The 24,236-nt window shown below is 36.6% G+C and overlaps 2 protein-coding genes and 1 non-coding gene across 3 annotated transcripts in view; 2 read left to right on the top strand and 1 right to left on the bottom strand.

The window, feature by feature from the left end:
• LOC135685501 (nuclear pore complex protein Nup133) overlaps positions 1-13,991 on the top strand; it is a 38,577-nt gene extending 24,586 nt beyond the window's left edge. Inside the window, exons 23-38 of the mRNA XM_065201478.2 lie at positions 312-411; positions 1,073-1,116; positions 1,558-1,605; positions 2,548-2,630; positions 3,130-3,203; positions 3,836-3,969; positions 4,541-4,580; positions 4,746-4,858; positions 6,080-6,139; positions 9,803-9,878; positions 10,367-10,428; positions 11,602-11,658; positions 12,002-12,076; positions 12,639-12,700; positions 13,368-13,453; positions 13,770-13,991. Of these exons, the coding sequence (XP_065057550.2) occupies positions 312-411; positions 1,073-1,116; positions 1,558-1,605; positions 2,548-2,630; positions 3,130-3,203; positions 3,836-3,969; positions 4,541-4,580; positions 4,746-4,858; positions 6,080-6,139; positions 9,803-9,878; positions 10,367-10,428; positions 11,602-11,658; positions 12,002-12,076; positions 12,639-12,700; positions 13,368-13,453; positions 13,770-13,906 (1,251 nt within the window). The 3' untranslated portion in view covers positions 13,907-13,991. The remainder of the gene's footprint in view (positions 1-311; positions 412-1,072; positions 1,117-1,557; positions 1,606-2,547; positions 2,631-3,129; positions 3,204-3,835; positions 3,970-4,540; positions 4,581-4,745; positions 4,859-6,079; positions 6,140-9,802; positions 9,879-10,366; positions 10,429-11,601; positions 11,659-12,001; positions 12,077-12,638; positions 12,701-13,367; positions 13,454-13,769) is intronic.
• Positions 8,543-8,614, top strand: Trnaq-cug (transfer RNA glutamine (anticodon CUG)). The gene has a single exon. It is a non-coding gene; the product is annotated as a tRNA-Gln (tRNA).
• A 767-nt stretch (positions 13,992-14,758) lies between the features above and the next one.
• Positions 14,759-24,011, bottom strand: LOC148959225 (uncharacterized). Its single transcript, XM_089111002.1, has 2 exons — positions 15,620-24,011; positions 14,759-15,311 (listed from the first exon to the last, which is right to left on the bottom strand). Exons 1-2 carry the CDS (start codon positions 16,004-16,006, stop codon positions 15,120-15,122), a joined length of 579 nt encoding a protein of 192 aa, XP_088967128.1. The 5' UTR covers positions 16,007-24,011; the 3' UTR covers positions 14,759-15,119.
• Positions 24,012-24,236: the final 225 nt, after the last annotated feature.

Raw genomic sequence — 24,236 nt, 5'->3', positions numbered from 1 at the left:
TCCGATTATGAGGCCGTAATTTGAAAGCGAGACTGTCTCTTGATAGGCACATCGTTGTTTGAAATTTTTTAGCATTTCCACTTACGATAGTCTATTAACTAAGTTTCTCATTCAGTCAGACTACAAGTGAGCGAGACTTCCGAATTCAAGATTTGATAACATGCGAAGTTCGAATGCCGAACGAAATTCTTATTGGTTTTATAATATACGGTTATCGGTTTTATTATAAGGCTGCACTTTTCAAATTCATTACAATGAATTTGAACTTCTGTTTGTTCGGTGAGGTATCCCAGCCTATCATTTTCTTGTAGGCTGCGTTGAAGAATTCCTGGCTGTACAGACAGAGCAAAGCCTCGTTTTTTCACCCGACTTCTGAAAACATCGAAGTCATTGAGTATATACCATGGACAGGTAGGTGAATGTTTACTTGCTTTGTTTTGTTATTTTTAACGGCCGCTGATTGGTCAAAAAGGGTTATTACCGGAGCCAATCACACTCACCATTCTTCCTCTCACGTTTCTTTCGTTCCGCATTCGGATATTAATTTCTGCTTGCCTTAAATCGTTATCCGGCGTTTATACTTTGAGGAGTGTTCGACAAAAATACCACAAATGTGAAATGTTTCCAATTTACCACACTATCTTCAACCTTTGTTATTTTCATTATGTATCACTTCTGTCCTTAACCTCTCTTCTTCCCAGTCATTTATCAATATTCCTTAGTAGCTGATTCTTGCAAATTATAGGTTTTACAAAGCACAGGCTAGATGCAATTTACTTTATAGTTTTGTTTCGATATTTTTGGCAACAATTTTGAAAAATTTAGTTTAGTAGATTTACCATTTTACCTCTTTATCTGCTGCCATAAAGAGATATACAACAAGATTCAATCAGTTGAATTTATACCAGGCTGTTACGTAGTCCTTTACGACAGATAGTATATTAAGTGTATACTATGTTCATAAATACTATATATAGTATATTAATCATACTAAGGATATTCAATAATTCATTTTACTTAAATGTTTACTCATCTTGAATGATTAAACTGCTAACTTTTATGCGATTTTTAGCTACAAACGATGCAAAAGGTATCCGGACAGTTCTCAAGAAGCAGGTAAATTGTTTAGTAGATATCTCTTTAGATTTTCAAAATGACAAGCTCCACGTAACTTTGTTTGAGCATGGCCTTCACAGCATATCATTATCTGGAGATGTAAATTATGTTCTTAAATTTAAGTTTATGGTTGAATTTGTGAAAGGTTTGTTCTATTGCTGGTAGAAAAGCTGGATTTTACTTCATTGTTGCCAATATTGATTTATATGTTCAAAGTAAGATGCCATGTCTACTTTGTACTAAAGAACATACCGCTCTACGACATGCAAGTAAAACAATACATTATTGCCTACGGGTAAACAAGAATGAAGTAGAGTAATATGCTGGATGTTTCGAAACTTTAATGTATGGTAATCTGATGGAGAATAATCTGATATTTTAAGCAGCAGGACTGTTTTTACTTCACAACAGAATCAGTAATTTTTCATCACATCCTTTCAGATTCTCTTGACTGAGGACAAAGCTTTGGCCAATACTGATAACCCAAACGTGAGTGGACTTTTTCTTCAGATCTTCATTGCATTTGTCCAGGCAGAACATTTTACATAATTACAGGCAAATAGAAGAAAAATTAAGACTACCCTCAATCTAAGCAGTTTTCACATTATATTTTATTCAAGTAAACTCAGATGTACCCATTGCCTAATTAAGCTCCTTGGCCCAGGGATGCTGCAGCACAAAAGGGCCTGTTGTTGGGCATTTTCAGCTTCAGGGAAACTCTCGACTGTATTCATCTGGGCCACTTTCAGGAATGGGTCTAGTGTTGTAGCACCAATATCACCCATCTTAGTCAGGCCCTGGATGTACTGCAAAAGCCAAATGCATCAATTTGAAAATGCAGACCAGAGTGTGTATCTCTGCTGATGACCAAAAGACGGCATGTCTCATAGACTACTGCTAATCGGAATAAATCAAAAGGGGATGTATAGGACTACATTACTCGCCAATCAGCTCAAAAGCATTTCTCAAGACATGTCTGTGTTATCATATAGATTCTGTTCTCTACAGCTAGTTTATAAATCCTGTTATTCGTTATTTTCATAATGATACGTGCACAAGGGGAATACCCCTTGCTGATAGTCAATATCCAATCTATTGGGCTGCCAAGGAGATGCTTTATTAATTGTTCAGCTTTTCAGTTTATCGACTTTGCTTTTGTCATAAAAGGCATCCATCACCTTACTGTTAACTATCGAGCAAAGAATATGCAATTTTTTTGAGTTTGTTATGTCTAGAAATGTTCTCATATTGTACCGATAATCGTTCGTGGTTCGTGGCTACTGAAAATTTCTATTTCCTGAAAATTCCAACCAGGTGGTTAGTTGATGTTGCAAAGTCGTAGATTAGAGTCGTGGATAGGAGTCGTAATACAGTCGTAAAGGTCTCAATATCAAGTATAGCAGTTCCATTAAACGTGCATTTTTATCCTAGATCAGCAAAAATCTTCTACAGCAGGCAGTTGATTTGTCAGATTTGTTGCTAGATGGCTACGTCACTCAACTCCAATTTCTAAAGTAAGAAACCTTTTTACAATTAAACAAATTAATCAGAGAATAACGTAATCATGATTGTCTTCTTTTCTCATATTTCATTTTGTTGGTTAATTTATTTCACCAGTTCTACGTAAATTGAACAAAGTTTCTTCTTTGGCATCTCGTTGTCTTCGTCTTCTGTGTTTTTCTGTCTCTATGTAATGTTTGTCTTTATCTGTTTTGATTATTTGACAATGGTTCAGCTTGGCATGAATTCTCTTCGCTGGTCCTTTAAGTTTTTATACTATTTAGCCATGTAACAAGAATCGTGAGTTACCTAAGCGTAAAAATTAGTACAAAACATTGCCCATTCTCTCTCAATTTATGCTCGAGCCTGTATACGCAATAAATACAGAGCCATAGATTTGTCAAGCTTTATTCAACACAGGCTCGTATTCAATCGGTACCTGAAGAAACCAAATCAGAGCTACGTTCTTGAGTTTGTAGTACTTTGATCATTTTCTGACGTATATATTTTTAGAGCCACAAAAAATGACTGTGGACAACTGCAATTTGAGTTTGAAACTGAGCGAAAGTCTGCCATTGAACCTCTCAGTAAGTGATTTAACATTCTGTATCTTTTTTTGCTCTGATTTTATTACTTTTTTAGTTTTAACCTTACTCTACTCAAAAGTTGCCAAAAAGGAGAAAACCGATCTTTAAGAGATGCTAATACAGAAACTGGAATCGTGAAATGTAAACATTCCAGTTGCCTGGAAACAAGAGCTCTCGCTGACCATCTTTGACAAGGCTGATTATCGAATAACAATAGTTTTACCTTATCTTTTTTAAATGAAAAAACATTTAACGCGAAAAAACCGTAATTAAAAGAACCATGATCTGTCGATTGTATTTGCAGGATTAGTCATTTTATCGTTGGTTTATTTCTCGGTACAGGCTACCCGGTTCCCTGCGCTACTTTGCTCCGAATGACTTTTAAATCCTTTAATAAAACTTTATTAGTCCTGTGCCAAAGATATTTCCACCAAGTGATCTTAGGGCTTGACATGGCTTTTTCACCAATATTTTCAATCGTAATAAATATCACTTTGGCCTCCCTGATATTAAGCGCATCACCGAGATCAACAAATATAAGCTGTTTTGGTATCAATAAAGCAAAATTAGATTCACAGAAGACATATTTTAGATTTTTGCGTAGATAGTCTGATCTTTATTTTCCTTCGTAGTTCAACAAGAACATTACAAGATGGCGTTGGCACTGGCCGAAAAATACAAGGATTTTGCACTTATGATAGAAATCTGCGACAGAGAAGGAAACCATGAAAAACTTGAGAAATACAAGGCTACACTTGTATCAGAGGTACCTACCTATTCAAACTAATTTTGTTTGCTTCATAAATTGTATGCCAGTGTTTTAATTGCTCCTTTCCAAATTTCTTGGGAATTATATCTCGTGAGAATGAAATTTTATTTTATTGCCGATGTGTTCAAATTCAGCATTATTCTTTCTACGAGGCAATGTAGTTGAAATCTGCTTAATTTTTTCAAGTATCCTGAATACGTAACAGAAATATTTCATCTTGAATATTTATTTCAAACACAGGATGCGGTATTATGTTGAGCTCAATGTGAAATTAAAACCTGTATTAAGAAGCATTAGAAATACTTTCTTTCTACTGGTTCTGAAATTTTATATTTTTGAACTGTCAATGGTCTTGTCTTCGATTCCACGTTCCAGACGACTTCTGGCTCCTTTAGAAGGGTTAATGCATCTTCACCATTACAATGTTCAAATCGTATGTTTTATTGAAAGTAATTCAACACTTTTTGAATGGGGAGAGGGGGAACCGTTAATCTGAATGGAAAGACATTTGACAGGCATTGTATCTTACACTCATGAACCGTTGCTCAAAACATCTGCTTTTTTGTAGGGTTTTCTAGATTTTCTCTTCAAATGGTACTTGGATAGGGGTAAGTGACCCTTGAATCCTTTAAGCTGCATTGTGAGCCATCTGCTGCTACATTACTTTTCATTCAAGCACAGGTATTTACCGGCTGAACCCGAACAGATTTCCGATGGTATTAACAGAATAAACTACTTGAACGTGTGCCAAGCAAGTTTGTGTTTTTTTTCAGGTGAACTTGGAAAACTTTTAACCGAAAGCTCATCGTCCCAACTCGAAAAGTTCTTGAGCTCTCACCACCATCTAAGCTGGCTACACTTCATTGGAAATGGTGAATACGAAAAGGTAGAATAATTTGTTCAGTAATGTTAAGATTTTCTGACATATATAATTTTAAATTAACCAAGCTGGTTATCATATATTTTTTACTTGATAGGAGTGCTCAGGTTACTTTTTGACTTTAGAATTCGGGCAAAGTTGTTTCTTTCGGTCATTCAATTGTACAATTTACTTTTTTGTGGTTCTTAAAATTCTAATTATTTTTGGGTCAATTTTCACCCTGGAAGTTATTTTTAGCTGTTGATGATTTGTACCCCTTACCTGAGCACCCCTATCCTTAATATGTATGAGTACCCTCTCCCTTAGGAGATTTAACGGATACTTGTTTATTCAATTCCAAAAAAATGAACTCGATTTTTTTTTGCTTTCAATTTGTTTGGTCCTAGGTTTTCAAGTTGTTACAATTGCTTGGTTTTCAGCCTAAAGCTCTTGTATGCCCTTCACTTAGACTAATTTGTGAAAAGTTTTTATCAATTTCTTTCCAAATTTTCATTCTTTCTGCAATCAAAGCCTCCTCGTTACATATAAATTTTTTTAAAAAGCGCAAGTTTTATTAAGTGTCAAGTGCGATCCGTTCTGTAAAGTTTGGATTTCCTGACAAACTCAGGGTTATAATTAACGGATATTTGTTTATTTAAGCTAAAAATAAACCTTAATTAGTTTTGCTGTCTAGTTGCTAGGTTGTTCTTGTCCAAATATTTCAATTTTTTATTTACCCTGCTTTTGGAAAAAGTTTACTCGATGTTCCTCTCTCAGAATAATGTGTGCAAAGTGCACCTCTCCAATCATTTTTCCTGTGGTAGGCAAAACTGCCTCGTTGCATATGATTGCGTTAAAATGAACAATTCTATTATACAAGCATTGAGGCGCTGTTTTCAATCCTCTACACATGCTCTATGGATTGTAAACTTAAAGTATTTCAGGTCTGACCATAAAAACCATGGTTTCTTTTCATCAAAGGTAATGAATATGGTGTTAAGGCAAAAAAATACGACAGGTCCCTAACTATTTTCAAAAATTGCGAAACATGATAACTTCAAACTTCTTACTGCTGTGAAACTGATGAATTGAGAGTGGATTGAGTGCATTTTGAGATAACTATTGATTTTTTTCTCTCAGAAAAATTTAACAACAGAACCTTCACGTTGTGTTGGACTGTCCATGGTTGCAAGGCCATTTGAGAGTAAACGCTTTGATAGTAAGCTTGTTATTTTCGATAATTTCTAGGCATCTGATGTTTTAAAAAGAACTGCAAAAGGAGAAAGATCGTTTTTAGCAAGAAAAAAGGTGAGTTCTACACCTCTGAAATTTGGTATTTGTTGAGAATGTCAGTAGCAAGTAGCGAATGGAGAACGCTCTTGTTATCAGATCTCATTTTTCGGGTAACTAAATATAAATACTGAAAAACCATTTGAGAGGTTCATTCACTCAAGCTTCTGCTGGATTTTGAACATGGTGACTTGATCACAAACAAAGCAGCAGTAATGTTTTTAGGGTTTACCGTAAAACTCTATTAAGCCACCCCCTCTCTTCTAAGCCCTGCTTTCTATTAACCCCCCTGTCTTTCAAGCCCCCTCTAAGACTGAAAAAATGAACAAGCCCCCCCCCCGAGCTTAAAAGAGCTTTTACGGAATTTGAGTTTTGAATGATAGCGAAGAAGAGAGTGAGAACACACTTAGGCAAGTGGATAAAAAGGAGACTCGAAGGGCGCTATATGAAACACAACACAAAATGGGGTCTTCCTCTTTGTTTTCAATAGTCTCCTTTTTTGATTGTCGTCAAATATTCCTCATTTGCATTGTGAGTTTTCATCTATTCTGTCGTAAGAACATACTTTTTTTCGTCTGACGGAAGCTGGCTCGTTTCATATAGCAAATTTTTCTGTTGATGTTCGTAAATCGCCTTCGCAGCTTCCTTACCAGAGCCTAATAAATCAGTAGCGGGCTTTCCTCTACTGCTCACGCGCGAACGTGATTAGACAGGGTGGCCAAACCATCCCAACATCATCCAACAACACCCAACATTTTTAATCAAAGTCAAACTTCGACCAATATCATCCAACATCGTTCAGCATGGGTGGCTAAATACAACATTTATTTCCAACATGGTTTGGATTTGTTTGACGAAATGTTGCATTGGTTTGGCTGGGGCTTTAGCGTAAATAATGCCATTTGGGACAGTGGTGTTTTTGGCGCCTGTGGTGCTTTTAGCGTGGTGCGTATTGAATTGCCCAAAATTTCCTTTTTTTGGTATTCCTTTATTTAAAGTTGGTGTGTATAAGATCGCTACAAGAGGCTAATTAAAACCAACTAACAAAACTAAAAACGTAACAAGCTAAAATGATAAACAATATAAACAGGAGAAAATGGTCAATGTACAATGTTATGATTAATTGACGAATCCGACGTTACTAATATACTGCCTGTACCGGTCGCAGGTGCATTTTGACCTCTTGGGGTGTTGCTTGATTCTGAGCTGTAACTTTAATGAAAGTAACGACACGAATGGCTTGGTATGGCCGTAAAAACCTTTCCAAGCTAGTATCAAAGCCATCTTTCATGGATTGTTCAACCAAGGCCACAGGTACCTGTCTACAAAAAAACACATCAGCTACCCACATTGCCTTAAAAAACATTCGCACAGCAAAAACAATGAAATCTTACCTTCAAGGAGAAGGATTCCGATTTGCTGAAGATCGCTCGTGGAGTCCCCCAATGATCGTTCTTCGGCGGTTTTCTTTTTCTATTTTACAACTGTGATTTCTATGAAAAAACTTGGGAAAATTTGTCTACTTCGTACTCGAAATATTGAGATATCAACACGATTTGAAGAATTTGAAATTCTTCCAGTTTAGCAAAACTGTATCCATAGTAGACTTTCTCTAAACTTTTGTCGAAAAAAGAAAAACCAGTTGACATATACTCATGTATTTTCGTTGATAGCAGAAGAACTGTTGAGATGAGATTCACAACTTGACCATGCAGCAGACGCAAAAGTTAAAATTATCGGTTTTTTGTTCCATTTATCAGACATTTTGCGTCGTCCCAAAATTTTGCGAATCATCAATATTTATTCCTTATACCATGTGTACTTCATTTCAATATAGAATAAGACTTAACAACAGAAATAAAAAGATCGTTGTAACGAAAATTGTAGAAATTTTAGATAAATGTGGCGGAGTTTGTATTTTGAAAATTCTTATCGATTTGAGTTTAATTTCCATTAATCGATTTGATTTGTATGTTTGTTACATCAGCTATTTCAGCTCTGTCATCCCTTCGAGTTCTAAATTAAATTATGTTTTTTGAAATAACGCAAATCTTCATTGCTCGACGTTCTTGAGCTCAATTTATCTAACATTCCAGTAGTCTTGATCCAATTTTTCACGTTGATATTGTTGATTTATGACGCAATTAGGCTTGAATACTTATAAGGAATTTGACCATAAAAATCTTTCCGGATGAATCAACTGAAGTGAGGGCGAATCATTTCACCCTAGGTCGCATAAAATGAATGGTACGAGCACTATCATCATGTAAACTTGCGCCTCAAGGACTATTCTTAAATCTGAATTTGTAGTAAAACAATTATTGTGTACAAGAAAGTTTCGTGTATTTCTCATTGCGAGGCCGTAAACTGGATTGCTTTTTAGAAAGCAACAGTACAGGTAAACACACCGGATTCAACGCCGGTCCCATGGTGTAATGGTTAGCACTCTAGACTCTGAATCTAGCGATCCGAGTTCAAATCTCGGTGGGACCTATGTTTTTCTTTCTCATTTGCTTAACATGAAACCAGCATTTTTCTTTGCTAAATTGTGACGCTTTTCCATATAATGATAGCCATTCTTGTTGAAGAAATGAAAATAATTTTGCTTGAGTGTTTTATTTCTGTTCCGGGCTATTGAAATTCGGTAAGGGCTTCGGTATTGAAATCGTCCGCGAGTTATATTTTATTTTGAAGATTTAGATATTTCTGTAGATTTGACCGGAATTTGCTGCTGTTGTGAAAATTTCAATACAGCAACAATCGGGTATTTCGCTGCCTGACATTCCAAACTACATAAAATTTTCAGCAGAGACTAATTTCAACATGAAAATTTCATCTCTATGATCCGTTTTTGGCAAATGCAGGGAGGGGCATTTTCAGTTTACCTACACATTGCCTGGCGTTGTCCAATGTAGGAGAAGGTTTTTTATTTCTAAAATCCTTCTAAAAAACGTTTGAGGTGAAGTTTAATTCTCTCGGCTGATCGATTGATGTTTTTGAAGGGTAGACCCAGAGCAAGAGTAGTTTTTCTGGCATTTGATAGTTTTTCTGGCAAAAAGTGGCAAAATTTCACATTTTGAAAATTTTGACCCAACAAACTGTATAAAAAATGAACTGGATGGAAAAGTGCGTAAATTAAATAAATGTTCAAAATTGATGCTTTGACAAAGTTCGATTCGTTTGTCCGCCGTGTTCGGAATCTTGTTCGGTAATTCTCGTTCGATTAAATATTTACCGAATTTTTCCATTGGGTGCAGAGTTCAGTGAAATGTTCTCTGTGTTCCATAAGAACTTTTGGTCTGTTTAACAATAAATATGTGCTCTAATGAAAAGAAACATCAAAACAAGACAGCATGATGGGAAACTAAAAACCTTATGCTAAAGTAGAGTGGCTCATTCGATAGGGGGCTTAATCGAATTACCACGGTCTTGCAAAACTTTTGTTTGTGTGTTGAGGCATTTTTTTATTGGTTTTGTTTTTGCCAGCCTAAATGAATCTTTGATTTTGTATTCAGAAAATATAAAAGAAACTCATACCATGTTAAAAACCCATGGACTTTTAACATGTTCGCAGTAGATTTTAATTATGTAACTTCTCACGAAACCAATTTCTCTTATTTGCAACTCAATGCGCCATAGAACAGAACGGCTTTTTACATTTTCGATTATCTCTAATTTCAGACGATGCTGTCGATCGCCAAACTTTGTTTATTGGCCACAGAAGAAGATTCGCCGAGCATTCCTCGTGATTTGGAAGGTGATCATTTCAATTTTAGCATAAATTTCATTTTAGCATATTTAAGCTCTTGCATTTTTATTTTTCATTTATGATTTGATTTCTTGATTATCTCGATTATAAATTCGATTTGAAATTTATGGTCATTTTGTTTATTAGGCTTGGTTATCGCGCCAAATTGGCTAGATTTACTTTAATGTCAGTGATCGGAGCATTGGCAAAAACCTTGTAATTTGTTATAAAGCAGAGAATAGGAAAGGCAACGAAAACCATGTCAATCAAATTACGATAGCATATTTACCTAGATATTCAAATTTACGAAATTACGAAAGGTCGTATCAAATATCAAATTATATAATGTCTTCCCCTTTGGATATCAGTGTCGCACATTGGAAGGTAGGCTGCAACAACAAAAATTAACGTCCCGGTCCTTAAATGAGAATATTCTTAGTGTTTTATGCTTTTAGTCTTGTTTCAAAAGTCACAAAGTCAGTCGTTTTGTTTCGCAGAAATCCAAAATCATCTAGATGTTATTTTACACCAAGAAACTCTGCCAGCTGCTGTTGTTGAGGTAAACAGTTTTATTTTTTCTATTGGGCTTTTTGGCACTAGTTTGGAGCTATGTTTTCAAAGTGGACGTTAGAGGGTTTTTTTGAAGAAAATGAAAAAACTGGATCTAATCGTCCTGACCTCATCACATTTATGTCTTTTGTACTCTTAAGCCATTGACATCCTGTTTTTAATTCATAAAAGGCGTAGTTCTCGTGACCTCGCCTTTTAAATAAAATCTTTCACAATGTTCTTCAAGATTAGAAAATGCCCTTGAAAATCAAAGACTGTAAAATATTTGCCGAAAAAATAAATATATCGAACTCTTCTTAACAGCATTGCTTTTTTGTTAACCTGGTATGGACTTTAATCACTTTAAATTTCTCAACACTTGAGCTGATAGCTACAATATTTGGTCAGAATAGTTTACATACGACCTTTGCCGTTTTAACATATACAATAGTTAACTGCAATAACTGCTATCACGGCCTTAGACTTTTGAAAACATTTATATTACTTTCAAAAAATATAAGGTCACCGCAAAATTTGATATCACACCCTCAACTTTTGAAAACTTTGGTATTATTTTGAAAATATTAGGTCGCCGCAATTTTTACGATTACACCCTCTTCTTTAGAAAACTAAAGAATTATTTTTAGACCTTAGATCAAATTAATTGATACAACACAGCCTTAACTTTTGACAAGATTCGATATTTGGTCTCAATAATTGGTATTACATCCTTGAACTTTTGATAAAATAACAACAGTATCAAGTCGCATTAATTGATATCACATCCTTCAAATTTTGAAAAGATAAATTATTAGGTCGCATTCATTGATTTCATAGCCTTGAAATTTTGAAAAGATACAATATTTGTTCGCAATAATTGGTTTTACAGCCATGACCGTTTAAAATAAAACCATATTGATATCACGGTCTTGAAACTTCGAAGATATACAATATTAGGACGCAGCAATTGATATCACGGCTTTGAACTTTTGAAAAGAAGCAATATTGAGTCGCAATAATTGATATGAGATCTTTTAGCTATTTAAATGCTTTGAAGACAAATCTCATTCTATTTGATTTCAAGGCTTTCGAATTGACGATGATTCAATTCTGAGCCTTACCGATTGATATTGCAACCCTGTAGATAATATAGTAATGGTTAATTTTGCCTGTTTCATCCTAGAATGCTGGAATCGATCCAAACAGCATGCCACCTTTGACGGTTGAGGATCTAATCGAGGTATGCACCAGATTTCAGGTCTTGTTCAGCGATATCATTTAACCCAACCCGAAGCCCGGATTGGTATGTTATTTTGGGCAGTGGTTACAGGCAGATGTAAAAAACGTGATCAGTCTAGTTTGTAGCTAGTCTAAGAGACAACACTCGACTTAAGTCAACACCGATCTAAGGAAATTGGTAGCAATTTTTGTGTGTTGCTTTACCAAAGGTCGTTTTGGCTTTAGGACAGATGTTGTATACAACCGATGTTACATGTGCTAATGTAGGTGTTATTTTGATGCCAGTAGACATATTCAGATATTTTTTAACTATCAGTTTCTATTATGCTTCTAATCTATCTTAGCTTTATACTGGTGAGAATAACACTGATGCAAACGAATACGACTTTAAAAGGGCACTTGATCTTGTTCCCTTTGTTGTGAGTACTAATTTACACTGCTTGTACCTCGCAGATCATAATTATTAGTTAATTGAAAATCTCCTGCCATTAGCCCTCGTATTGCAAGCCAAACGCTAAAGTATGTGACTGTTTCGTACGATAACAACAAAGATTCTCTCGTTTCTTGTTTTAAGCATCTTATATAATTTTGCTATACTTTGTACTTTACTCTATACTTTATACTTTAGTGGCAAGGTATACTTTTCTAGAACATTCCAGACACAACGTTCCTTTCCAATAACCATTCTCGTTAACATACCACTTAAGGCTATCGATTATAACTTTTTTGTATATTTAAGTTGATAAGACACTTCAGTTCAATTGTGTTTGTCATACAAACCGCGAAAATACTGTTAATATTTGATTTTCATGCTCACCCTGAGTTTGATCAATGTGTGTTCAACTCAGCACGTTGTATTAGTGAGTTGTATTAATTTTGTCTGTGGTTTCTGGAAAACAAACCTTTTTCTCATTTATTGAGAATTTTTCTGCTTAAAGTTATGTTCCTGTTAATTGAAGAAGATGTATCATTTTCATCTAGGACCCACTTAAAAAACAAAAACTGTGGAACCGTATATGGTGCAGGTCAATTATCAGAGATGAGTGAGTGCCATTGATTATTTTTACCTTTTTCTGAAGTCTGCCTTTGCATTCAGCTGTGTAGTTTCTGACTGCAGATGAAAAACATTTTTGTTTGCAAAATCGTTTCTGAAGAATCTCCATGTATTGAAAACCCTGCCAGTCAAATTTATTTTTATTGGATGACTGCTTTCCACAGAGTATCTTTTCTCTGTTGATTAAGCAATTTTTTGAGTTTTCCTATCTTATATTGCCAACTATTTCTGCTTTAGCATATTGAAACAATATGGATTAACTACAATATGATGAAGGAAACTTGGAAATTTTTTTTTTCACGTGACATATGACATTCACCTAAACTATCAACGTTGCTTTTTGGGGTGGTGGGGAAGAGGACGGAAGTTATAATATTTGGGGAAAGTGAAAAATATGAAAGGCCAATGCAAATTGATGGGTGCTCCATAAGATTTTGACTGGGATTTTCTCAATGCTTTATTTCGGTGCACAAACTATTTATTTTCACGCCAATCATTCGTGTAAAATAGAATTCAAGCATGTAATCAGAAAGTTCCTACTTTTCCGCACAATCCAGTCTATGAGAGTATTTAAGTTCATACACAAAGTGTGAAAGGTATATGGACTGTATAGTCTTTTTGCAACTTATCTCTGAACTGAAACGGTTCTTTTTCAGCTGGAACAGAAACCTTGCACCTGACCCCCTCACAGCAGTTCAAGGAACTGTCTTCTGTAAATGCGCTCGGCTGTTTGATCAAGAGAGTAAGACCCTGAGTATTTTTTCATTATTAGCATAGATTGACAACTACTGTACAGGAGCTAGCGATTTTTGTTAAATATTTTGGTTAGAATATATGTCTTTTCTGAAGCTCGCATTAAGCCACGTAGCATAAATCGTTCATTATTTCTTTCCAATTACCTGATGATTCCAGTCAGATAGTGCAAAATCGCATAATAACTTGTTTGTTGTTTTATTTACGTGTCATGAATTTGACCAAGAAAACGACTTTGCGATGATCTGTTATTATTGTCATTGGTTGGGCAAAAGCTCTGTATTTATACCATTTCTCTCGTTTAGCTTCAGATGTCTTGACAGTGCTGCCCACGTTGGATGTTTTGCAATCGTCTGAAGAGTTACAGGGATATGAGCTGAGCTCAAATGACAATTTCATGTTCCTTATAAAAGCTTTCTACGAAAGCCTTGCTTCCAGATAACTGCCCCATTATCAGATAAGTTTTTCTTCTTTCTTATAGCATTATTTGCTAATTTTTTGTACAAAAACACTGGTCTATAAACTGCCGGAAATAGCACTCTTGAATTTAATGCATTTGTCATTCTCCAATTGAAACATGATTAAATGTACATAGTAGAGTCCTTATTGTTTCTGTTTTACGAAATTGGCAACATCTATTGCAAAAACATCCTTACTCTAGTTTTCGGGTTGTATTTTGATTCTCGAAATTGCTTATAAAATTGGTCGTTGAATCAGTTTTATGCCATAGTAGAGTAATTTGACAGTCGTGTATACAGTTTTGACAACTGCCAATCAGAAAGCCTTGTATGGAAATCCTAATTTGACACATTGCCTCTAGTAGGTAATCAGTTAGACTGGCTTGATTTTTACCAGTCAGCATTGAGAAACACCCACTTTGCTGGCTCGAATCAACTTCATTCATACATAAGGAAAGATTCTTCTCCCGCAAATGCCAAATTATCATTGAAAACAGCTTAGCAATATATGAGGGATAAGACAACACGTAGTTCTTAGAAATTTTTGCTCAATTTTTGGTCTGTATATGGTGAACCCATTAATGTTTTTGTGGTTACGGAAAACTTGATACAGCAAAAATGTAACTAAAGCCCTGGTCAAACGATCCAACATTGTTGGCTCTGCGCACGCGTTATCGGTAAAAGACCGCCAAAATTCAACCATATCATTAATGTTGACTTCTCGGGTTGATTTCGTTCGCTTTGACTCTCACTTCGACTCTAGATTTTGCTTACAATTGATACAATTTATAGCTATGGAAGCGATTGCCTTTCGTTTTCTCGGATCGAAATGGGGCCATCATCGTAAGTGTCTGGTGAGAGAGAGAGAGAGAGAGAGAGAGAGAGAGAGAGAGAGAGAGAGAGAGAGAGAGAGAGAGAGAGAGAGAGAGAGAGAGAGAGAGAGAGAGAGAGAGAGAGAGAGAGAGAGAGAGAGAGAGAGAGAGAGAGAGAGAGAGAGAGAGAGAGAGAGAGAGAGAGAGAGAGAGAGAGAGAAGGAAGAAAAATTGCTATTTTTGAAAATATGAATTGAAAATGTTTAATTACATTTTTGCACAACTTATATTTCGCAACTTTAAGATAAGATTTACTTACATCAATAGAATCGAATCATTTTCTAAATAAGAATAGTTTTATTTTTACTGTTGTGGAACGGTTCTTCTATTTCACTGGACATTCCCAGTAATTTGCAGTGCACGTCAGTTTTCCATATCCAAGATGATCCTCTTTTAGCTGACTCGCATCTGCTTTGCAAACACAGTGATAAATCTTGCTGAGGCCTTCACCAGACTGCTTAAGAGAATTGACACTCCCAAGCGAGGCAGCGCAGCTAGCTGTTGACACAGTGTAGCCCTAAATACAGAAACAAATTATTTTTGCTTGTTCAAAAATTTGGTTGTTTTACTCTGCTATTATGAAGTATATTAACAATTTGTTACTTTAAATTGCACAAAATGGGAACGCGGCCTCATGACTGACCGTATGATGTCTATGGAAGTTTTTCTGAGGGAGCTTTATGCCTTTTATATAGTATTGGTATGTCTTTCCCGAGTTAGTAAATTAGTGCAACTTTAAATTGCATACAAGAGATAAATCCTCGTATTTATATTCCCGAAGAATACTTGATACTTTTCCTCAAGAATTATCAGATAAATACTAACCTCAGACCCAGTGAAGGCGACTGTTATGGTTCCTTCCGAGTCGACAGAATCGCCATCAAAGTATACCCATTCTGTTTTCTGGCGATATCTACACTGTTTTTGCTCGCTAGCGCCGACTTCTGCTCCGTCCACACTCCTTTTTCTGTCTCCTAATTGCCATGCATCACCCAATATTTTTGCATTCGTGATCCTATTGATAAATGTTCGGTGCTTCGTTTCAGCTCGATGAAGCAACCTCATACTTTGTAACTGGAAATAGATGCTAACTCCAGCTAATAAAATTGCTATTACACCCATATATATCGAAATTTTTAGAAGCTTGGGCAAGACAGCCATTTCCTCTGAAATAATTTTCAGTCTATCCACCGCATAACGCCGTTTCGCCATTTTTCTCTTTTTGAACTCCCTCGAGCGGTCGCAAGTTTCGTCTGGATGACTACTGCTTGAATGTTGCACTATTTATTGTTGCGAAGCTGATTTGTGATTGTGACGTAATGAAATGATTGCTGGCTAAATTCGGCACGGCACATTTTGTGACTAGCCGATCTAACAGATCCATGCCTGATAATTATTTGAAAACAGCTCTAGTTAGAATTTCGTAGACTTTTATGGCCCCTTCCTCAAAATTTACAAGCAGGGACGCGGTGGGGGTTTATCTCTTGGCCCGAGGCAAGAAACTTTATGAGATCCTAGGCCCGATACAAGATTTTATCTTTAGTTCATAAAGTTCATGCTTTTTGCGTATGTGGCAGCATTTGTGGAATGGGTCACAGGCAAATACTTTTTTGCCAAACTGTTTTTTTTTTAATTTTTCTCTCCATCTTATCTTGGTTTCATTCATTTCTAAAAAAATTGACCACTTGCTGCTATGCTAAAATAACTTTGGAAGGCCCTTCTTTTTGTGTCAACATTGAAATAGATAAAACTATGGAACCACTAGATTTTCTCCCGTTAAATTCGGTTTTAAATGCAGTTTCTGGCCATCCCTAGATAATTTTAATACAAAATTTTCCTTGCTGCCAACCATGATGGCGGCCTTGTTTAACACAAATACAATCATTAAATTATGGCCCCACTTTAAAATACGTTTCCTGGTCTCTTGATCCGACTTCAAGTTCATTAAGTCGACGTCACGAATATTAACGTCCTACTCAAAAATAGCACAACTGTCTTCGGCTTAACCAGGTAAAAGAAACGTAAAGTTACATAATTTTGTGTAAACCATATTTTAGGTATATATACTTTGTTACAGTTTGAAGCTTTTAGTCCCCCTCCCCCAGAAAGTTATCTCTGGCGTCGGGCATGTAAATTTGTGTTGAGCCAGTCCCTCCAACATCAAGCCAGAACAATGCTCTTAAATATTATCACTGCCCTCCCTTTTTCTCTTTTTCATCCACCCTTACAAAATTTATTTCATGAAAATAAGCACACTGAATAGATTTTACGAATATAGAATCCAACAAGAAATAATAGGCCCGCCTATCTTATCTATAATCTAGCCTGGTATGTATGAGATCTGAACTTCATTTTGAGCAACTTTTCTGCCATAAGCTATGTAAAGTTGAAAACTCGGCAGTCCCCGAAGAAAGTTATCATGTTTTTCTGGCACGGCAATCATAACAGTCAAGAACCCCTGGCATCAACTGTCCGTGCTGCATTCAATTTTAATCTTAAACAAAGCCAGGTAGATCATCTTCAACAATTAATAAGTGACAAGGAACTTTTTATGACTGAGTTAATTTTTTTATAATGGGTATCTAGGCCAAGAGGACCTCTAACCTAATTACAACAACAACAACATAAGAATAACATTAATAGAATTACTGCTACAGCAACTTGTCACACGTTAATATCAACTTTATTTTAAATAATAAAGTTATTAATAAGTGTATATCACCTTAATTGCAAACTTTGCGATCCCTTACTATACTTGATGCGCTGTTTACGAAAATCGAATTGATAATTTGCTATTTCTTTTGCTTTTCTTGTTGTATGCGCGCAAAAGTGGAATTTTGCCCTGTCTGGCGAGCACCAAACCGCGCCAAAAAGGGGACTGCATCATAGTCTTTTTGTGACGTAGAAACCAGAACCAAAGGAAAACGTACTGAGAATATTCAATGGTATATTTAGAGATGTGGATGGACATAATAAGCATACAAGGATCGTCAATGAAGTTTATGCGATTTATTCATTCATCAATTTGCTTTCTTTGCAATCAGCCTTCAATATTTTCCTCCCTCCACATTCCTATTGGCTTATTTTTACGTCATACTACTACACATACGTCAGACCTAACCTACTCTGATCTGAGTCATATGAAGTCGAATCTGTCCTCACACAACCAGAAATCATCCGGAATGAATTTACTTTAATTCCTAAAAACGGATTTAGTCGATAACATAGTACTAGACGGGCCTAAATAAGCATATTTCTTATTTCTGCATCCACGCCGCATCAGCCATTGGTTCATCAGCGTAAGCTTTTAAGCACCCAGTTTCGACGTTTTCAGTCCCCGCATGCTCAAAATCTAAACTTTTATCCACTAATTCGTGATCCGTAAAGGAACTAGGATTTGACGAGATGTTGGATGCTTCGGAATCAGAGTCGGCCATAATTTATTGCGCAAGGTTTCGAAAGACGTTCTGGTTTCTACGTCATGAAAGACTAGAGCCTAGATCTCTATAACATGCGCGGATTGGAGGCAAAAATTAGAGACTTTGGGGGCATTTTTCGAGGGCTTGCGTTGCTCAAAACGCTTTTTAAATTTGATATTTGAACTCAGCGCAGCTGTTTCAGTTGGTTTAATCTCTATCCCAAATTAGGTGATATGCACTTTAAGTAAGATTGACATGGCCCCATTCGAGCACAGGCCCCAAAATTTGCCCCTCCTAAGCCCTCTTTTAAGTCGCATCCTGTGGCCCTGCCGCTACCCTCTATCAAGTCCTACACTGTGCATTTCCTGTTTCATTTGTCAAAAATTCCTTAAAAAAATCCTATCCAGGAATTGGGCCTGCGAGTGCCCCAGCTGGAGACGTCACTGCCTGGAGAATAACAACACAACAAGAGAGGTGTGTAGCGTGCACTAGGATACCGTGACCACATAAAAGTTTGGGCAAATTAGCGGATGGGAAAAACAATTGTATGGAGGACAATAGGTAGTCAAGTGACATTGTCACTGGATGTGAAAGATTTGAAAACAACGGGAAATTGCTTCAATGCACAAAGGGAGTCATACTCGAATTTGCTCAGCGTGTACAAACACCCGTTCACACTTTTGGCGCGCAAAACATCAGTTGGTTGTAACAACACCAACAGCATTAGACTTATCAGGCCCTTTCCCGTCCCAAAATTAATTTTGGTTGATTGACCAAATTATTTTTCGAATGATATGCCGATTCTGATATGTTTTAAAGGGTGTTCAGCCTCTTAATAGCTTGTTCCTAGGGTGTTCTTGGGGTGTTCAGCCTGTTCTTGGAGTGTTCAGTCTTTTAGAATCGACGATGATTTTTGCCATCTGAGGTTGCCTATGGCGTTTTATTGAATTACCACAACAAATTCATACTTTTGCTAGAAATTAATTAAATGCTCATAAAGAAAATTCTACTAAAATAAACGAAGTCTTTTAATAACACACTAGGCATTTAATTGCCAGGTAACTAAATGCCTGTTGTTTAACCTAGATATAATCAGGTTACCTAATAAATAAAATAAAACAAAACACTAAAAGAAAAAATGTTATTAAAATACTAGTCATTCAAGACATGTCAATAGTCAATTTACCCATTCATGACTAGCGATTTTTGTCGCCAGGGACGCCGACTTTCGTCGAATACTCGTAGGATTGCCATTTACTGTATTGATATACTCTAATGCCAGTTTCGATGTCCATGACCAAAAGTATTTTCTCATGCACGTTTGCAACATCTTTTCAAAAAGGCTTTTTTATGTCTGCTTATTTTTGTAGGTTTTTATACATCAATGAGCTTTTGATCCATACCAAATCGTTAGGTGATAAATTTCATTTTTGACTGCATCTGTTTCGCGCGCTGTTATTACAAATTAACTTCGCGCTCGTCTTTCATGAATGGTGATCTTTTTACAGATAGCTCTACCTACTAATCTAAATCTTGGTTCCCACTAGGCAACTAACTGCTTTCAAGTGCGTCCATCTCTTATCCTTTAATTGAATTAAAGATAACAGATAAACTACCGAGGCATTTCCACTTGCAAAACATAAACACCCAGCTAGCTGTGTGAAGACAAGTCAAAATGAACCGCGAAACTTTGAGAAAGAGATTGTCAATTCTGTTGAACCTTTCACGTTTAAGAAGGCTTCAAGTTTTGTAGACAAAATCATAAAGAAAGTTCTGGGTACGTGAATTTATAGAAAACGACAAGAGCTTGGCTTTTTTAATACTCTTTTCGACGAACTTAAAAGTGACCGAGCGTTTTTTTTCGGTACTTGCGAATGAGTCCAGAGAGAGTCCAGCATTTTCGTGACACAAATTTCGCAATTCTTTTACGTGTACATTGTAGGTGTTCTATGGTTTCAGTTTTTGGCCTCTCGTTAGTCATTTCAAGTAATCCTGATTGTATAGCTCTTTTCAAAATTTAGAAGGTTAGCGGAAATCCGTTAATTGGCAATGTTTTATTGATCGCAAGGTGCTAGCAGTCACGAAATCGATTTCATGCGTTGCTACGGTTGAAATTGCCTTATTTTGGATTTACATTTGCATCTTACTTGTTGGTTGATGAATAAAACATACCTTAAATTTTGCGGATTCTTTGATGTTTAAACGCTTAGATCAAAAATTTGAGCGTTCATCTCCTCGAAGTTAAACGCCCGGAGCATTCCCACTTGGCGTTTAACTTGTAAGCTCAGAGATGAACGTACTTGAACGCACTTAGTCGCCTAGTGGGAACCAAGCTTAAAAGATTTCTAGATAGAAGGTCGAATACCTCTTTCCGGTCTCATAAGCCAATGCAAACTCCACAGTAAAAAAACTTATTTTTTTTCTTTTTGTAAACAGTAGAATTATAACACTTTATAAAAAATTTTCCAATATTTGAATTTGTGGTGTTGTAAATTTTCCTTAGAATAACCTCTGAAATGCTTTAAACAAGTCAATCAATGCATCACCTTTAATATAATTGCAATCAAAATATAGGCGTTACAAATGTTACTTTTGATACTGTGCATCCTTCTACTCCATTTAGGCAGGGCATTCCTCTCAACCATCGACCGCATTGCCTAACCTTTGTTTTCTCGGCTGATTATGGAACACTATGGTATAACGAATAATTTAAGCCCTTACAACATTTTCAAAAATTCATCAAAGTCACGTTACCGATGACGTCAAAAAGGTTATGTTTCCTAGACTCAAAACCATTGTAACTTCTTAAGTATACGTCTGACTTCAATATAAATGCTAGATTCGGGCTCGCCTGAAGAAGAGCTTTCCAATGATATATACATATCAGTATTTTAACGATGTCAGCAATTTTCAATGATGACGTCATCACTTTCAAAATGGCCGTCGAACAGTACATTTTAAGACAAAAGCTCTGATCTAATCAAACGCACTTCTGGATCGTTTACTAATGTCTTCTTAATGTCTACAATAATTTTATAACTCCCTCTCGTATAACCCCCCCCCCCCTGGAATAAGCCCCCATCCAAAAATATAAGAAATGAATAAGCCCCCAGGGGACTAATTCGAGGATTTACGGTATATATTCGCCTCAAATCCATTTACCGCCCGAATCCTCCGACGAACTAAAGTCATAAACTTCCCGTTCATTCTCTAGTTTATCAGAATGTTCAGTGCTACTTAGGTCAGAGTCTACCTGGTCTGTTGTTACCTTGTATTCGTTACTAGCACTGATTTCGTCGACACTACGGGCCTATTTCGGTACTTTCAGAGCAGGGAGATTTTCACTGCCACTTTCGACATCTGCCCCAACGCTTTCTAAAAGTCGGTTCTTGTTTTTCCGTCTTGACTTTAAAGAAGGAGGCAGCAGGGGGCACGTGAAGCAAAAAGATTTCAAGGAAGACTCTTCAGAAGACCCTTCCAGCAACAACTTTCGTAAAAAGTCTTGACGGATGGTTCTACGCAACGCAACCAGCAGTAGGCTATGTTCTTGGAATGTGAATCAGGAAGTTTTTCAATGTTAGTTTCATTTTGTTGTACATTTTTAGTCTTGTTTCCACATAGCTTCTCTTGACCTTGCCAGAATACATTACAATTTGAACAAACTTCTGAAAATCTTCCATATCGCTATCACTAACCACTTTTTCTTCTCCAAGGCTGTCAAGCAGTTCAAGGTATCGCGGGCTCTTGATGACTGTCTTCAGCAACCTTACCTTTCCTACGTTGCGGAAATAGGATTAACACCCAGATAAAGCATATAAAGCCTGTAGATTAAGGCAAACATCTCTTCCGAAATGGGAACCATTTGCGTTTTACATGGAGAAAAGCAAAAGCCCAATGTGTCTTCCTTTAGAAATCAGTCTTATAAAATCAATTTGCTTCTGATTTCGATACAGGAGATCGTGGCATTTAAATCCTTGCAACATGTTTTGGTAATACACTTCTAAATGACCTCTTGGCCCAGGCTCACCAACTTATACCCAGCTTCAGGAGCAACAAATTCGAAAAGGCTGTGCATCCGCACTCGGTACGTTGGCATCGGTTTGATGGAGCGAACTGCTGCCACTCCGTCTACTATCCAAACGGCAGACTTCGGAGGCATGTCTTTGATCCATTGCCACTCTTCGAGCAAGAGTCGTTGCAAAGTTACTTTGTCTGACTGACACAAAGTTAAACCAGCTGTAGCGATAGTAATTGAAAGAGGAACGGTTGTCATGGGATGAGTAAATGCCTCTTGCAGACTTCCTGCCTTCAAAATGAGTAGTTAAAGGCCTGTTTTTGTGTTCCTTGACCACGGTAATTGCTGCAGGTGTACCCTTGACCTTTTCCAGATATGTCTTCAGCTTTGTTTTTCTTGATCGGCGTGAAGAATTAAACGCTGCCATTAATCAGGCGATCATTTGTGAAGCGATGCATATTCTCTTCTCCCATGATCGACGCTGCAAGGAGGTCATTAGAACTTTATTGATCTAATTCTTCACCAGTTAAAGTCGATTTTGCAGGAGCAACAGAAAACCGATTGGTTCCATAGCTTTGAAGAGTTCTCTAAGGCTATCATTATGCTTCTGAAGGAGCTTTGTCCCACCTGGAATGCTATACTTGTGAATTGATGATGACTTTACGAAAAAGTATTGCTTCAGAGCCTCTCTAAACTTGCTATGAATGTGGGACGTAGCAATCCATGTGTTAACCGCATTAACGTTTGCTGAAGCCAGACCTGTATGGACCTGCAGTCCCTTAAGCTTCTTGATTAAATAGCTCTGTATGTAAATCACAATGAATTGCAGCGAATTTGTTTTGAAATTTCCGCAAAATCCTTATTTGTTCCAATCTTGGAATGCTGTAGTTTGTTCACCCTCACCCTCTAATGATTGAAGTGCAATGGAGAAGCAGATGCTGGTATGCACAGTAGCATAGTTGATGTGATTCAATGCAAATGTAAGCAGAATCATATTTTGCACTGCTTGCAAAAGTATCTTAGTGTTGCTTTTCTGCACAGCTACTACCATGCTCAACAAAGCAGACAACTTGTCCAGTTTAGCGATTTCAAGACACTTTTCAGTTTTTTTGACGAATTTCAAGAATCAACATTTTTTTGCATCAATCTGCCATTGCATATGGGCATTGACTGTGTGCGTTTTTTGGAAAAGACGTTGGTGAACCCATGAGTTGATAAAAGCAACCCATCAGCACCTTGACCTGGCTATACAAGTCAGCATTCGTTCACATATTTTGGTTTATCTTTCCCATTTCATCCGCATGAACAAAAACATTAAATATGTCAAGATCATATCTAAGAAAGAATCAAGGTATATTGCCTGCATACTGGATAGACAGGCACCTTACGAGTGATTGGCAAGTTATCTAGCTCTGTCAGGGGTATTAAACAAACGCTTTAAAGTAATAGACCATATAATAACTGTTTTCTCCTGCCTCCTGGCAATGCCAATGATATAAGCCCTTGGCCTTTGTGCAAAGCTCGGTTTCGTACGGACGGCTTCAGGTCCGGTCTTCGGAAACAATTATTTTAGGTTTAATTAATAAAATTAAAAGAATAATAATGAAAAACTTTGGATGGCGAAGGAGGAGCTTTTTCTCCGTTATAAGAAAGTGTTAAGCAAAATCATACATAATGTCAAATTGCGATAATGCCAAATTGTGCCTAGCAAAATCAGAGTCAGCTCGCTGGTCGACGGCCATTTTGAAAGTGATGACGTCATCATTGAAAATTGCTGACATCGTTAAAATACAATATGTATATATCATTAGAAAGCTCTTCTTCAGGCGAGCCCGAATCTAGCATTTATATTGGAGTCAGACGTATACTTAAGAAGTTACAATGGTTTTGAGTCTAGGAAACATAACCTTTTTGACGTCATCGGTAACGTGACTTTGATGAATTTTTGAAAATGTTGTAAGGGCTTAAGTTATTCGTTATACCATAGTGTTCCATAATCAGCCGAGAA

This window comes from Rhopilema esculentum, chromosome 10 (assembly GCF_057945365.1).
Source record: "Rhopilema esculentum isolate cy_ngs chromosome 10, ASM5794536v1, whole genome shotgun sequence".
Lineage (NCBI taxonomy): Eukaryota > Metazoa > Cnidaria > Scyphozoa > Rhizostomeae > Rhizostomatidae > Rhopilema > Rhopilema esculentum.
This window is presented reverse-complemented; position numbering and strand designations above follow the sequence as displayed.